Consider the following 15527-nt stretch of genomic DNA (forward strand, 5'->3'; position numbering starts at 1 on the left):
TCGGCCAACTGTAGCTATCGCGTCACTACAGGTTTAACCAGAGCTAAACCACAGCCAATTTTTAGTTGTTTTTTTTTTGGGCGAATATTATTTCACATGAAAGAATTACAAGGTTTTTTAGGCGATGTATTTATTTGGCTCCCCTGTCGCGCTGAGAAGACACGAACAGCTTTCTTGTTTGTTAGCAACAACAGATTATACGCATGTAATTAGCGCACAGATACTCGCGTTTGGAGTAGTTGGGGCTTCATGCTGATCAATTCGCGCTACAAGGGACATACACACGGAAACACAAACGGACGAAGCGCAGTAGTTGGCGCACTAGCTGAACCAGGCTACTGCTCGCAACCAGTGCACAATGCCATATAGGCACACAACTGTCCTCTAAATAATGATTCCGTTTCAGTTCGCTAAAAGTGCACTTCGCATGATAACCATCGACGTACGAAATTCGTTCACTTTTCAGCTACGCATTCACGAGCACGAGTTCAGATAGCATACGAGTGGTCAGGGAACTGGATACACCTTCGCTCGGCTCGGCTGTGAGACTAACGCATCCAACTTTCGCGTTCGGCACAGCCAAGGAGCTTTCCTTTAAGACCTTTTAACAACGTCAAGCGAGAAAATGAAAAAAAAAATAGTTCTATTGCGAATAAATGACTACAAGGAAAGTATCGGAACCGATACAAAGCTGCGCACGCATCATTCGGGTGTTTCGTCTGGTCGAATTTGTTCACCAATATTTCTCTGCGTGTAATTCCTCTGGCTGTTCAAGTTTACCTAACGATGCAGAGGTGCGCATTGCACATTTGCGCTTGAGTAAGCTACTAACACTGACACGAGGCTTGTGCTCAATCAACCATTTAAGCGAAACCAGGAGTCAGCTCGGGTTGAAACCAGAGCATAAACGCGAGAAGCGCCGTTATGCTCGTCACTTCCCTATTAATTTCGCCTTCACGACCCTTCATCGCTATTTACAAAGAGTTAATTTTTCCCCCGTAATGTAGGGGGTCTTCGAACGCAAGTTCATGCATCCTGTTGTGATGTATAGCAAAACACTGGTTACCCCCTCATAAAATGCGCAGGAACGCAGTCCGGTTTTTCTATAGGCTTTAGAATCTTTACAGAATTGATGCACTTTAACGGTGCTTCCCAGAAGAAAACGCGACAGCAGACCTACGTGTACTCACTGTTGTGTCATCATAATAGTCCAAATCGTCCGTCCCAAGTGTGGTGTTCTTCGGGACGGGCTTTGTTGCATTCCGAAGATTTGTCTGTCAAGAGTTAAAGCAATGAATGTCTTTAGTTTTCTTCAAATTATGAAGTTCAACTTTTTGTTTTCAGGTCTAAAAGGTGTAAATCCAGTCCAAGCAGTAAGGGTCACAGAAGGAAAAATCATAGAAGGCACCCAAAGGCGCCTTGCCTGGTTGAACATGGTTGACAGGCACCTTGAGGGCCCTATTCTCGGTTATTGTGAAGGGAAAAAACTTCATTTCTTTATTTGTGCACCCAGAGCACAACCCATGGCATTAAAAAGGGCGGGGGAGGAGGGGGAGTGGGGGGTACACAAAACGCAGGCAATACGCAAAATCGGTTTCCCGTAAGAACATCGTAAGTATTGGACGCCAAACTTGTTTTCGCTTGAAAACGCTGCTCCTTGTGCGAAGGGCGTTCTTTGCAGGGGATCTAAAGCTTTTTTTTTTTACCACAACAAGCTTTGTAACCTTCATCTAATCCTCTTCCTAATCAAGTGTTTGCATAACCTCTTCCTTTCATAATCTGTCCGTTGAATTATCAGTCGCAATGTGCCACTTTCTCTCTCTCTCTCTTTCTCTCTTTTTTTCTCTTTGGGTGGCAGGATAGTTCAGGTGCCAACCGTTCCGTGAGTCATTTACGGTTCCCGTGGCTACTTTTCTTCCTTTCCCATTAAGCAAGCACTGCTACTACTTGCTCAGAGAGCGAATGTGTAGGAAGTAAATCAGGGGATATGCCTTACGTACACACGTCGAAGCGTCGCCGAAGCAGCTTGGGTACACTGGTGCACATGCAGCACCGATCGATATATCAAGGAGCATTTAGTTCCTCAGCAGAAAAAGATTCAAACAGCATGCCTGATTGTTTTAATTAAAGAGACAGCAGTTTGTGTTTGGGCGAGTTTGTGCGGAATTTTGTTTGGAAAAAAGGCTGCAGACAAGGAACGAATGAAGATCTCTGGTCTCTGCGCTATTTTTTCTAGACTTGAAGATACGGGTCATCCTTTCGCGTGGCCCAGTGCACAGGTCTCTCCATTATGAAAGAGAGCAAAGTTTTGAGACCTGAGTTAAAGGTTACTTAATAAGTATGCGTGACGGTCACACTTTTTCCTTTTTGCTGACTTGTTTTCCTGTTATCGTTTAATATCAAAAACTCATTTTCAACTTTAGAAGATAAATAACAAACAAATGTCATTTTGTGCAAACTAACAACCATTCATATTGGAGGGGCGTGTACAACAGTGATGAACTCCATGCCTAGGAGGTCACTAAACATACTTGTGACCGTTGGGTCTTAGCACGGTACGATTGTGTGACAATGCAAATTCGCATTCAATAACGTCTCTGATGCTCGCACAACGAAAACTATTGATGTTCCACATGAATATGGTCATGCAAAGATCACAAAAAATTAAATTTGAATAACTTCAAAAGTAGAGAAAACAGCGGGATGTGGTTTTCTCGAAAAGGGACAGGAAGGCTTCTTTTTTCTATGATAAAAAATTATCATCGACAGATGGCGCTGTACCGCCATTGTACTAGCTATTGACACAAAGCGCCACCTTCCGGTGGCAAATATACTTACTTTGGCGATAAAATGTTTCGCTATTAAATATAATCACCAGCTTTTTATGTGTGCATTTCTGTGAAAACCGCATCGTGCTGCTGTCTATACTCTTCGAGTCATTTAATTTTTACTTTCTCTGGGACTTTTCTAACCCCCTTTATATCAGTGTGGTCGTTAAGAGGTTTTGTCACAAATAACTGACCGCTTTCATTGTTTTGAACTCCAGTCGTCCAGGGCAGGCGAGTCCCTGAAGAGCTGCATAGAAGAGCAGCAACATCAGGATAAGAGCTGGGTACAGGACATTCATGAGCCTCCAGGAGAGGTGATGCCGCGTAGGGTTGTCCTTGCGAAACTTGCGCCATGCTATCTGCGGAAAAGCATACGCCACAACGAGGGAGTGAGTTTTTGTTGGTTGTTATCAATACGCGCTTTGCGACAGCGCTTTTACTCTGCCAGTTCGTGACATATATTACTTTAGCTATTTAATATGTGCATGCACATATCTAATGACCAAGTGGTACTGTTATGGAGTTTAATGATACCGCGTATAACGTGTTATTAAAGTAACCAACTAAGGCACATCTTGTCGCAACTTTACAGCACGCTATAAAGCAAGTACACCCTTACACAGAAGCATAGAGCCGAAGGGGGTGGGGTGATTCTGGGTTATGCTGTATGGCTCGTCAAGCATCGCCAACGTTCGAAATGTCTCGAAGGTGAGAGGGACTCTGCCCTCGCTCCTCCGAAACATCGTTCGTCTGTGAACGCTACAAGAGCCTTATAACAAGGCTTAGAAGCAATTGATCCCTTGGGCTGTATGCTTTTGACAAAGGCTCCAGATTTAGGGATGTGAAAGCGATCCGCGTAATAGCGTCCTAATCAAGCTATTCTAGCGGAGCTCTAGCGGAATATTCCAGCAGATTTTCTAGTAGAAAATCTGTGGCGAATGAACGAACGCCGTGGTGAAAAGATGCAGTTGTAACCGCCAATAAATTCTCGCTTGTGTTCAAAGCGTATTTATAGGCTTTCCTGCAGCCGAGTTCGTTAGTGATCAGTATGTACACTATCGCTCAATATGAAAGGGAACACGCGAGCTCGTGGCGGCCGCACTTCGCGAAGCACTGCCGACGAGGGCCGGAGAGAATGGGTGGCACGAGGCACATGCGTGGAAAGAGCAGCCAGCCAAGCTTACTGCGACTGCGCCTTCGCCGCCGATTCTCAAATATCCACTGACACGTCTTACCAGTTGCAAGATGATGGAGTAGGGCTTCAATATAGTCGACTTGCATATCTTCAGAAAATACGTTGTGGCTACAATATCTTCGTCGCCAGCAATATCGGATATCTGAAAACAAACGACACGCTTATCTTATCTGGCGTGAGGTAAGCGAAGGCAAGAAAAAGAGAGCTGGCGCCATTGTGAGCAGACACGCGATGTACGAGAGCCATTGCATAAGTCTTGCTTCTTGGACGGTAATTTTTCTGTTAAGTGATTGAATTGAACGAGATTCTGTCCACATGAAAGTTTGGAGTGTTCTGTTTCCCATCAACACGTCACTGTTTGATGTAGCGATACACATCCGCACCGGTGCACTACTCTCTGCAAGTCATCGTAGAAGGACAGGGGTGGCTGCAGTGGCTATCAGCAGCGCGCTGCAGTGGTCACCTCTTGGTCTCAGGCTGAGGAGCAAATTATTTTCTTCGGGGCCAGTGAAAAGTAGCGCTTGCTCTGCTAAGACCCGGTGGTTATCTGCTGATGCCGAGTGAAGCCAAGCACTCCAACCGGAAGGGGAAGAGTAAAGGAATAAAGGGAAGTAACGGAAGCGTTGCATGGGTAAGGACGTGTTCCGTGTCTGCCCCGATCTCCGGACAGTTGGGACAGCGCGCTATCTCACACCATCCTAAGCTACAGAGCATTAATGGGGTGGGAAGAGTACTAGTGTGAACTTTGCGGAGGATTACGGGTGTGGTTGTGGGAAGATCGTGTGGTTTTCTCTGGTGTTGTATTGTTCGGCCCTTGAAGTGATCGCCTTGGGAAACAGCAAGAAGTCTAATGGCACGAGGTCCGGGAGAGTGTGGTAAAGTCTCTGGCCTCCTTCTTCGCCGATGGCGTGCAGACCGCAGAAGGGCTAGAGCACCGGAGGCGTAAGGACATCGCCCCTAATTGGGACTATATCAAAAAGTGATACGCTCATGAGGAAGAGGGCATTCCAAACTTTCGCTTGAATGTAAAATCTTTCATTTGCGCAGCCTGATAAAAAATTCCAGAAAGCAAGACTTGTTGAACACTCCTTTTATATAGGTCGTAATAGTAGTAGTGGTGGTCGTAGTCTGGTCTGGTCTGATCAAGGAAGTCACCAACACGCTGCTGTTCATCAACATTGAAAGTGGTAAAGGCGAAGGTAGCTGGCATCAAAGAAACACAATATTCCCTTGTCCGGCGCAGCAGTCGCAAAAAAAAAGAAAGAAAAAAGAGCACTGATAGGCAGGGGACCATAGGGTTTGCTTCCTTCTGTTCTGGTTTATCGGGGACGATAAACGGAAAAGCAGTACGACAAGTGTACTTGCATGTCCGTAAAGCGTGCCTTTATCAGCGCACTCCAGATAACGAGGAGATTTTCTGTGTTGCTTTACTTTCGTGTCTCATCCTCTTGAAGTAAAGCGAAGGTACATTGACACTTGCTTTTCTCTTTTTTTCTCTCTTTTACCTGCTGTTTAAGAAGGGCAATCAGGAGCCAGCTGCGTGACGTCACGCGCACCTTTCGGGTACAGTGCATGCTAAGAGCCACTGACTTGGCACTCTGTCTGCCAAGCCAGCTTTTAAATTGCTATTGTTCTAGAATCTTCTTGTCGCTTGCTGCATAGGTAACCTGAGGTCCCCCCAATGACGTTACGCCTAGATTTTATCTCTCCCGTCTTTTTTAGGCATTGAAGCGAGGTGCGATGAAGTCACGACGAGTACCTATTGCAGCGTTGAAGCGTGCCTTTCGAGTCAGCTGGCACTGTTGCATTCGTTTGGGGGTGGGCAGGCCGAGAAAAAATTAAAAGAAAAACTGCCTTGCCAGAACCACCTTTGCAGAAGGGACTTAAACCATTTTAGTATAAAAAATCAGGCACCAGTCAACTAAAAAATTATCATAACAGAAAAAAGAAAAGAAAAAGGTGATGTGCCATCTACCATTGCCTATTTGATTATGCAACAGTTATGGAGATTGCAAGCTGTATAAAGTATGTACATTAATTTTTGTTGAACATTATACAACAGTTATTGTAGTTGTAAAAGTGTTTGCGAAGATTTGTACGTTATTACAGGCGGCTCTGCAAACGACCAAGCGGCTGTCGCTAAATCACAGCTCGATTAGTATGTAAGGATCAGTTCAGCGCCTCAGATGCGTCGCTGACTCGCCGTTCTGTTCATTCACCTCACTGAGTGTGAACAGGAGACGACAACAACTTTCCCGGTTGAAACTAAACACAATGTACCTATTCTCCGTCTTGTCAAAGCGTGGTACCAATAGGGATGCTACAGCTGGTGGCAGCGATTCAGGGAACGAGCTCTCAAAACTATTCGCACGTTGAAAAGCCGAGTGACATGGTGCAACCTTTGCTGTCATATCCTATCATGACTGCCAAGATGACGAGCGCAAACAGCGTGCAGAGCTTCCAGAAGTTTCGGCCTGAATTAGAGGGACGTGCTGGGGCTTAATCAAACATTGCTGTCAAATTTGTGCGAGATAGGGCATATATGTATTCCTAAGTTCTGTAGCATGAATTCTGGGTGAATTCAACCAATTCTGGGACGCTTGTTGAGCGACGAAAAACTTGCGCAATTAACGCTTCCGTAGCACGGCTCACCTGGACGTGGACATTTGAACTGTCGGTGCTGGATACGTTCTCATGGCTTCTCTTTCGCGGCGGAGAAAAACCTCGACTCGCATTCAGGTCATTAGAGGTGCCAGGAAAGGAGCGTGACGTGTGGACCTGCAAAAATGGAGAAAAGAAAGGCACCTGTTTACGGGATGAAAAGGCGATCACCATCACAGCAAAATGCAAGCCTTCAGTCCTGTCGGCATAGGCAGGAAGTCAACTTGTCGGCCCACGTGTGGGTTCTGAGTCAGAATTATTGGCGAATATTTTCCCGTGAAAATAAATCGTGTGAAGCTGTGAATAGTGCAGCCATAGTGTTACTCTACGCTAATTGGGCTAGTTAAGTTGTAGCGTAAATTGTGTTACGCTGAGTGGCGTAATCATGGACAGTAATGTGGCATAGTCACGATCAGGAGCTAGTCAGCTTCAAGAATTAAAAGACAGGCCACGATCGTGCCAAGGCTGCGGCGTTGCACTGGTGGGCGGATTCCATGATCGAGGGCTGTGTTTCTTTTGCTGGCAAAGCGCAATACAGCCCCTGTACTGGGATATGAATCCCCGGTGATCAAAATCACTCCGGAGTCCTCCACTACGACCCACGAGATGACGTGCGTGCAAAAAGTGAAGAGTGGAATTTGCCGTCGTGCAGTAGCGGGTCTCCAGAAAAGGATCTAAAAGGGCAGCGTCGCCGTGTTTATAGTCGGATACAATTTTACTCTTCAGTGAAGCTCCGCCCACGTTCGGGACTGCCACACAATTTCCCGACTGTAGAAAAGTAGTCCGTTGTTAGTTGCTTCCTGAACACGAAGCTATATAATGGACGAAATTATAAGCTCAGTAATTTTGGTGCATCTCGCTTGTTTGATGGGGTCAAACATTAAACAGCTGATTTCGTTTACTGTTGTGCTTGGTCAGCGCCAGAGGAGGCGCTGGCTTGGTCAATACGGGACGCCGCGGACCTTACGATCCATTGTTACGAACTGCTATTTTTTTAAGTTGTGTCCGACTATACAGAACCATGCAGAGGCCGCGAGCAGAACACAGATTCGGATTATGTGGTTTATCGTCCCAAAGCGACTGAGGCTATGAGAGACGCCGTAGTGAAGGGCTCCGGAAATTTCGACCACCTGGGCTCAAGAAGCGACGGCCGCAAAGAGATCATGGCGGCCTTGTTTTCTAAATTCATGCCGTAATATGGTCAACCAGGCAAGGTGCGTGACGTCACAAGAGGAGTGCAGAGGCCTTTTCTTTCTAAGGCGCTGGCGCAGCACAGTAAACAAAACCACAAGTACGGCACCAAGTGATGTCATTTATATTCTTTTTGGTTTCTTTGTTTTCAGGACTATCACCCGCGATTGGCGTACCCTGCATGGCCCTTTTCAGGGTAACCATATACTATATTGCCTGTATTCCCCAGCACTTCGGAGCACCAGCAGTTTGGCAGTGCGACCTTCGTGCGACGTACGACGCGCGGCAGTTTTTTTCACTCCGACTGTAGGGGTGAAGCGGACGAACCCTGATTTGTTTGTTCTCGGCCGAACCAAGCCGTTCCCTGAACTCGGGAATGCAATCTGGGGCTTTTCCTCTCTTCTGCTTTGGTGAGCGTTTGCGGATATCAGGGGTGCTTGGGTTGCACACACACAAAAAAAAGTTATACAGCAGCCCGAGCCAACACCGTTTATCTTCCATTGGACACCCTGGTATCCGCTGAAATGAAACATCATCCCAAGAGCCCCAGCACTTGGCGCTAAGCCACGGTGAAGTCTGCAAGGTTGTTATCTGAAAACAAAGAGGAACGTAACGCTTTGGCAGCCTTAAACGCTTTTGTTCTCCTCTCCGAGAGCTAGTTTGGACGCCTTCTCAAACTTGTGCAAGTGATGCGCTTCACGGCAAATGAGCACTAATTTCTTCATAACTGTTCCTATGTCATTCTCTAGGCGCACATCTAATTCCTTGTTCACATATCCGTTCAAAGACAATTACCTAACGATAAATCTAGTCTAGACTACAGGTACGTACCTCGGCCTTACGTTCGCACAGGATATCTCATGGTCGAAACATATATCGACCTGAGTTTTAACAAAGCTCTCAAAGTCTCGGATACTACTTACAAAACACTCACCCGCCCAGTCCTAATACGTCCGCGTCGTTTGGAAAAAGCTTTGTTGCTGTAAGCAAATCGCAATCGGTAAAAAAAAAGAGGCTGTCCGTATTTTGTTTCACCGATATGACATACTTTTCTCCTTCTTCTCATCTATCTGATATAGGGCTCACTCCACTTTTCTCACGTCGTCATAATGAATATTTAATTCTCCGGTATCTAAGCCACTTGGCGACTGTATAAAATTTTCTAAGCTACCAAGAAACAAACATTTCAACTTTCTGTCCTCGTACTGATTTGTTCAAATATAGTCTCTTTTCCACGCACTATAGAAATTCGAAATTTCCATCCTGGCCCCACTGATGCTCTGCCTTTCTTGCAATTTTTAAGATAATGTGATTTGTAGCTGGTATGATTTTACTTTCGTTTCCTCGTGCGTTCATGGTATCTGATATGCTGCTGACTGCTGCGAATTTTTGTGCGTTTTTTATCTCCTCCTGCCATAGCCTCATCCGAGGTTGTAGCTTGTGAAAATAAATAAAATACAATTGATAACTACCCTTATAAAACAAAAACATATCCCTTGCAGAAATAGCTCGTATCAGCTTCCTTAGACAGCGAAAAAAATTGTAACTAAAAGAGAGTGGCTCATCTTTGAAGAGAGTAACTGCAGATAAGGAGCGGAGCGCAGGAAAGTGGCATACCGAAAGTAAAACGTGCGCTTCTTTGGTCGCCAATCATCAGCGTAGCTATTTCGGAGGCTGTTTACGTTGAACCTATTCTTGTGAGCAGACAGGTGAAGGAGAGGGCGATGCTATAATTAGCAGCTTCCTTTTATGTGTATACCTGTTCTTCCCCATATAAAATAGCGCTGCATCCGTAACCATAGCGTGGCGAGGTTATAATGCTTTATACGTATGCCATATGTCATATTATATATAACATATAAGGTTTCAAGGTTGCGACCGCCGCGACCAGGACCGAACGCGTACATTTCGGGTTAGCACCAGAGCACCATAACCACTGAGCCACCGCGGTGCCATATATAATATATAATACAATACTATAACATATGTCAACAACATATAACCTCATACTGCCCCATATGGCAACTCTTAACCAAAACCTTGTCACCGTGCGCGTTTTTCTGTGCTTTTCTGTAACGCAGTCAAAAAGTTTGTTCTCTGATTTTTATTTTTTCTGCATAATTTGAACTTTATGCCACCCTTATTACCTTCTCGGTGGCTGTGGTGCTCATATACCGTTTTATCCTTTATATGCTCACTAGTAGAGTACGACTTACCCTGTAGTGAACTGTACGCCAGACTCTTTTCTCTTTTCATCGTTATTTGTGTCCTAGTACTCACGCCATATTTCGATACCATTGCTCTTCCTAATTGCGTCTCTTAAAGTAAATTGTACTTTGCCCCATATCCTTTTACGACCTCAAAATTAGGCGAACAGCATGTTTAAATAAATCGGTACAGCCTGTTTGGACGTTCCCGAGTTGAACTCAGGATGCGTGTTGTCACGACTTCAAGAGGAACGAACTGTCATCTACAAATGCGGCTACGGTGCGTTTGCACCAACGGCTACACTAGCATAACATTCTGGCAGTGTGTGAGAGCGTCGCGGCGTGCTCCGGCACGGGCCGACTCTCTTCACGGTTCATAACTCGGTTTAAGAAACACACTACGTCCCGCATGTTCCGATGCGAAAATAAACATTTCGTTTTGAATTTCTGCGGTTGCTATATATAGTGTAATAGAAAGAGCTACAGGGCTCAATTCCTGCTAGAGCCTAGAACTCAATGAGTTCCCTAGTGGGGAATGAGCTTTCATAGGACAGGCGCTTAGCTTTCCCAAGGTAGGAAAGTTTTGAAAACGAGACTTCAGATCTTGCAGCCGCAGAACAACAAAATTATTTCGAATGATTGCTGTCGAATGCAAGAGTTATTCATGAGAGGAACGCACAAATCTGAGTAGCAAATTTCTAAGCTGTCCGTGGCGAGGTAGCTTGTTCGGGGAAATTGCAGACGCATACTGCCAAACACCACCGGGGCTGTTGTAAGGAGTTCCTCCTCTTTCATTTTTTTATGAATCACCTGCCGAGCTAGAAGCCCGTTGCGCCACTGCGCAGCAGAGCTGATCGACGCGGCGCTAGCTTCCGCCGCGATAGCGTGGCATTGGCGTCGTGCACTCGCACACGGCAGTCCACGACAGATATGGGACCTCGTCTTAATCTCCCGATGTGAATGGACCGTAAACACCTGCTCATCGGAGACACGCAGAGGCGGTCAAGGAATGTGCAGCGCCGGCGCAGCCCCCATTGTTGTCTGGAACTGCCGTCGCGAAATAATACACCCGTCGGCCTCCTCCCCTTACAGGCCGATGCGCGAAGCGAACTGACGACAGGCGATGCAACGCCGAGGGTGTTCTACACAGCCGCTGTTGCCGGGCGTCCGGAGGTCGCCCAAAGGCTTTTTTGTGCGCTTCAGCCCGTGGTCGGGTGTCGTGTTTGTAAACGAAAGCGGCGCCACTGTCGCCTACGATGCTAACACGGAAACGCATGAAAACGCGTGCTCAACGCCTGACGAGCTGCGTGCCGTTCGTTCAGCTGCCGCCACGTTGTCACGTCAAACTAGTGCGAAAAGTTACTTTCGGGCCACCGGTTACTCGAGCATGAGCAGGAAATAACTTTCTGTTTTGCGCTTAACAGTCTTCAATCAATCAAATATATACTATCGTATACCAATGAAGACATATTTACAGATATTGTTTATGAGGAGATCCTAAAGCAAAAGATGATGGAAGACCTCCGATCTCGATGTAGCGTGGCCCAGAAGTTCTACTCCACATTAACGTTATGGTTTTTCGTACAAACCGCAAAACCATCCAGAATGCAAAAATGACATCATGAAATGAAGTGCTGTATTTTTTTTTAAGTATATCGCTAATACGAGTACTATGTGATAGCGGGTGACAACGACGAATGGCGGCATGCGAACGTGCAGTGTGCGATATCGAGGCATGTGCCGCGGCCCTGAAGTTGAGCAGATTCGAGCCCCACTGCTAGCCGATCGGAACAGCAAATACGAGTTTGTGCTGCTGCAGTAAGCCGCGTCACTGCTCGAAGGCTCAGGAAAAAGAAATTTTTTTTAGTCTCAAGCCGAAGTTAGCCCCGGTACGGAAAAATAAAAGAAAGCAAAAGTGGAACCGTGCCCCTGCTGAAGTCATGCGATTTGAAAACAACACTTTCGAGAACTCGATAACATCGTCTGCGTTATTTCTAATCTCACAAAACCAGGAGACGGGCGTCTGGTTAGTATTATAATGCGTTCGCTATCGCTTGGGGGTGGACTGGAGGACAGGGAAAGTGGGAGTGCGCAACGCTATAACTGTTTTTGCGCGTGCGCGTGTCATGCACTGGGTCACTCATCGACAGCAGAGAAGGAAATAAGGCAAACCAATAGGAGCACTTACAAAAAGACTTGCAGCGTTTACAGGAACTCCACGGCTGGTCCGTTATGACTAAACTTCGTCATCTTTTACAACAGCGTTCACCCACAGCAGCACAATGGCTGACAGCAGATTCTTGCATTTTAGATAAAGAAAAATTTAAAATTACTCCAAATTCTAACTGCTGTTACTCTGACCTGGAACACATTAAATTCCTAGCCGATTTAAATAGAATCAGTGCCAAGACAATATTAATTTCGTGCTTTGCTTTTACGAAAGCCGGTGCTTTTTTTGTCATTTCTTTTTCTTTCTCACATTCCCCGTAGTGTGCAAAAATATACAGGCTTTACTGCGCTTTGAACAGTGAGGAAAACTGCAACGTCAGCTGCATCAGAAACACAATGGCGCAAGTCAAAGAATAATATTTAAATGATTATCATGCACCGCCGCGGTGGCTCAGTGGCTATGGTGCTCGGCTGCTGGCCCGAAAGACGCGGGTTCGATCCCGGCCGCGGCGGCTGAATTTCTTTGGAGGAGAAATTCGAGGCCCGTGTACTGTGCGATGTCAGTGCACGTTAAAGAACCCCAGGTGGTCGAAATTTCCGGAGCCCTCCACTACGGCGTCTCTCATAGCCTTAGTCGCTTTGAGACGTTAAACCCCATAAACCAAACCAAACCAGAAGAAACACAGACGCACAGACGCATCTGAAAGTTATTTGAAAGCCCCGCCTGAAAGAACACGTGTGCTTTAGCCGTGAACGACGGCCCAGAACTGCGACAACTACTCGCCGTGACAAGGTCTCTAGGCATGTAGGAGCTTGCATGGTGTAGACTAAAGAAAGAGTAAATGTGACGGTAAGAACTTCAAATGCTATAAATCTACATTCCCCTGTTCTAAAGCTACTTTCTTTTTCTTTAACATCGTGTTTCGATGGTAAACATTAAACTTTTAGCAATTCTGCGGGCCTAACACAAATTCAAACACCAATTTCGCTGGTACTCCCATGCAGACGAATTTCCTAGCTTCGTGCTTTCTAATGGGCTGAAGGGAGTCATAATACTGCCTCCCTCTCAGCAGTGAATTACAGGCATTGTATGTCATTGTTTTACGACCCCGACAGTAACTATAACCAATTTGTTATCGCTGTTTATTTCTTAATACCCTAATCGGCTCTGCTGAACACAATTTTACAAGTGTCCACGCCTGTGTTTCCAGCACATATGCGATTTTATCTTTCAGTTTGGGTGCCCGCTCACAAGAACTTGCACTTCCTATTTTGCTGCGCTTATATCACAGTAGCTGCATTACAGGGGCGCTCTCCAGCGCTACGTTCACACTTGGGCGTTCGGCGTCAAAACCGGCCGAAATTTGCCGCCGCCGCCACCGAAATGCTCCAGCGCGCTCACGTTTGATGCGCCCGCGCAACCGGTGTCAAGGCGGTGTTGTGCGACATGTTGACGGGCCAGAAGCACAGTGGGAAGCTGCGAGTTTCTATAATGTCCCCACCACCACCTCCTAGCAGCCTCCATGGCGCCCGTAATGTCACGCACAGGCCACCTCTGCGCGTAACCGCTCTTTGTACCTGCAGAAATCGGTTCCGAACCGATCGCTTTTTCGGCCTTGTTTTGCGCCGAAATATGAGCCGCAGCGGCGAATTTCGTCTCGGAAGGCCCAATTGTGAACGCGCTACAATGAGAAAACGCGTTGAATCTGAACCAATTTTCTGTGCTGAGCACTGCAATTATCGTTTCACAGGCAGGAGACTATGGCCTAGAGCTCTCTTTGAATGGCGCACTGGCACAACGTAGCCGCGTCAAACATTACTCCCATCAATCTTCTCCTGGCCATTCTTTATCTCAATGGGAATCAATTTTTTGCCGCTCTCCTGTTGTCGCTCTTCCTCAATGAGGAAAACATTTTTTCCGAATTGCGCTTCAACACCCCGGCCTTACCGTGTACATTTAGGCGGTCTTTTTACCCTTGGAGCTTTTGCATATCGGCATGGTCAAAGGACTATCAGATTCTTCACGGCAGAACTTTCTCTGAGTTGGTACTAGAGTTACACAATATAACTCTATTTTCTTTTCTATAAATAACATCCCATGGTCCTTTACCATTCCTATGCCGTTTCTTATTAACGCGGCAGCGTTAAGGCTCCCGTTGTACAGAAAATCCGGCGTCGTCGGTGTCGTTGGCGTCGTTCGCGACGTCGGCGCTGTCAGCGGTGGCGTAGGGCGGCCCAGATGGCCACCCCCTGGATAAGAAGCAACCTATGTGGGCCACCTAGGTCAAGTGACCTTGCGGCGTCATTACAACCTGCCCACAGGATTGTGAGCAAACTGAACGCTGTTACAGGTGGCAGTTAAATTAATGATTTGCCGCGAGAGGTCGCTCGGGAAGAGCAACCGGTAGGGTGCCTCGATGCCAGCGCTGCTTTTCAGGGTGGGGACACCCTTTGTATCACCCTGCGCCGCCTCTCGGCGCCATGTTGGTTCTTTCCGGCCGGCCGTCGACCTGAACGGACCTGCGTGCGTGCGTTCTGTTTCACTGTCCTGGTGGCGTTGTGGAGCGATAGCTCGTGTTTTGTGTAGCGCCTTGTGATGTGCGTGCTTGTTAACAAAACATGACTGGCTGTTGTGTCCCTCTGTGCACTGGATCGAGCGCGAAAGGGCAACATCTATCTGCGATGGCTTAACACTCCTGAAAAACCAGCCGAGTGTTACGCTAGCAAGACTGTAACAGGTACGAGTCTAAAGTAAGGCAAGCACATTTTAACCAGATAACCTTCCCGAGAGCTTATAATTTTGTTTCTTATTCTGGATTTGTAATCACATTTATGTAACTAGAAGAAAAATGACACGTTGCATGAACAGGCTGACAGAAGTGCCTATTGAAGAGGAAAAAAATTACTAAGAACACTTTTCAGCAATCAGACAATTGATTCACAATGTTAAGCAATCATTTCACTTTATAAGCTCTCAGAAAGGTTATCTGGTTAAAATGTGCTTGCCTTACTGTAGGCTCGTACCTGCTACCAGCGTAACACTCGACCTCGCATATTTTCGTTGTGTCCGTCGGTGCCCAGTTGTCGCGTTTTACTTGCGGCAACCTTCCTGAGAGCTTATAAAGTGGAATGACTACTTAATATTGTATATAAATTGTGTTTGATTGATGAAAAATGTTCTTGGTAATTGTTTACTCAACTAAAACAACATGTCCAAGGTGGCAGAAATTTAATTTATGCAAGCAGACAAGTGCTGGACTTTGTCTTTCAGTGTGA

At 46.3% G+C, this 15527-nt stretch overlaps 1 protein-coding gene across 2 annotated transcripts in view; it reads right to left on the reverse strand.

The window, feature by feature from the left end:
* Positions 1 to 15527, reverse strand: part of LOC149350307 (uncharacterized) — an 83822-nt gene that overhangs the window by 11100 nt on the left and 57195 nt on the right. Inside the window, exons 2-5 of one of the 2 annotated variants that reach the window (XM_089579313.1) lie at positions 6676 to 6801; positions 4064 to 4165; positions 3023 to 3187; positions 1191 to 1274 (exon numbers count right to left, since the gene is read on the reverse strand). In XM_089579313.1, coding sequence (XP_089435439.1) covers positions 1191 to 1274; positions 3023 to 3187; positions 4064 to 4165; positions 6676 to 6801 — 477 coding nt within the window. The remainder of the gene's footprint in view (positions 1 to 1190; positions 1275 to 3022; positions 3188 to 4063; positions 4166 to 6675; positions 6802 to 15527) is intronic. The other variant, XM_089579314.1, reaches the window with a different exon arrangement.

Source organism: Amblyomma mixtum, chromosome 3 (assembly GCF_055824585.1).
Source record: "Amblyomma mixtum isolate Tamu chromosome 3, ASM5582458v1, whole genome shotgun sequence".
Lineage (NCBI taxonomy): Eukaryota > Metazoa > Arthropoda > Arachnida > Ixodida > Ixodidae > Amblyomma > Amblyomma mixtum.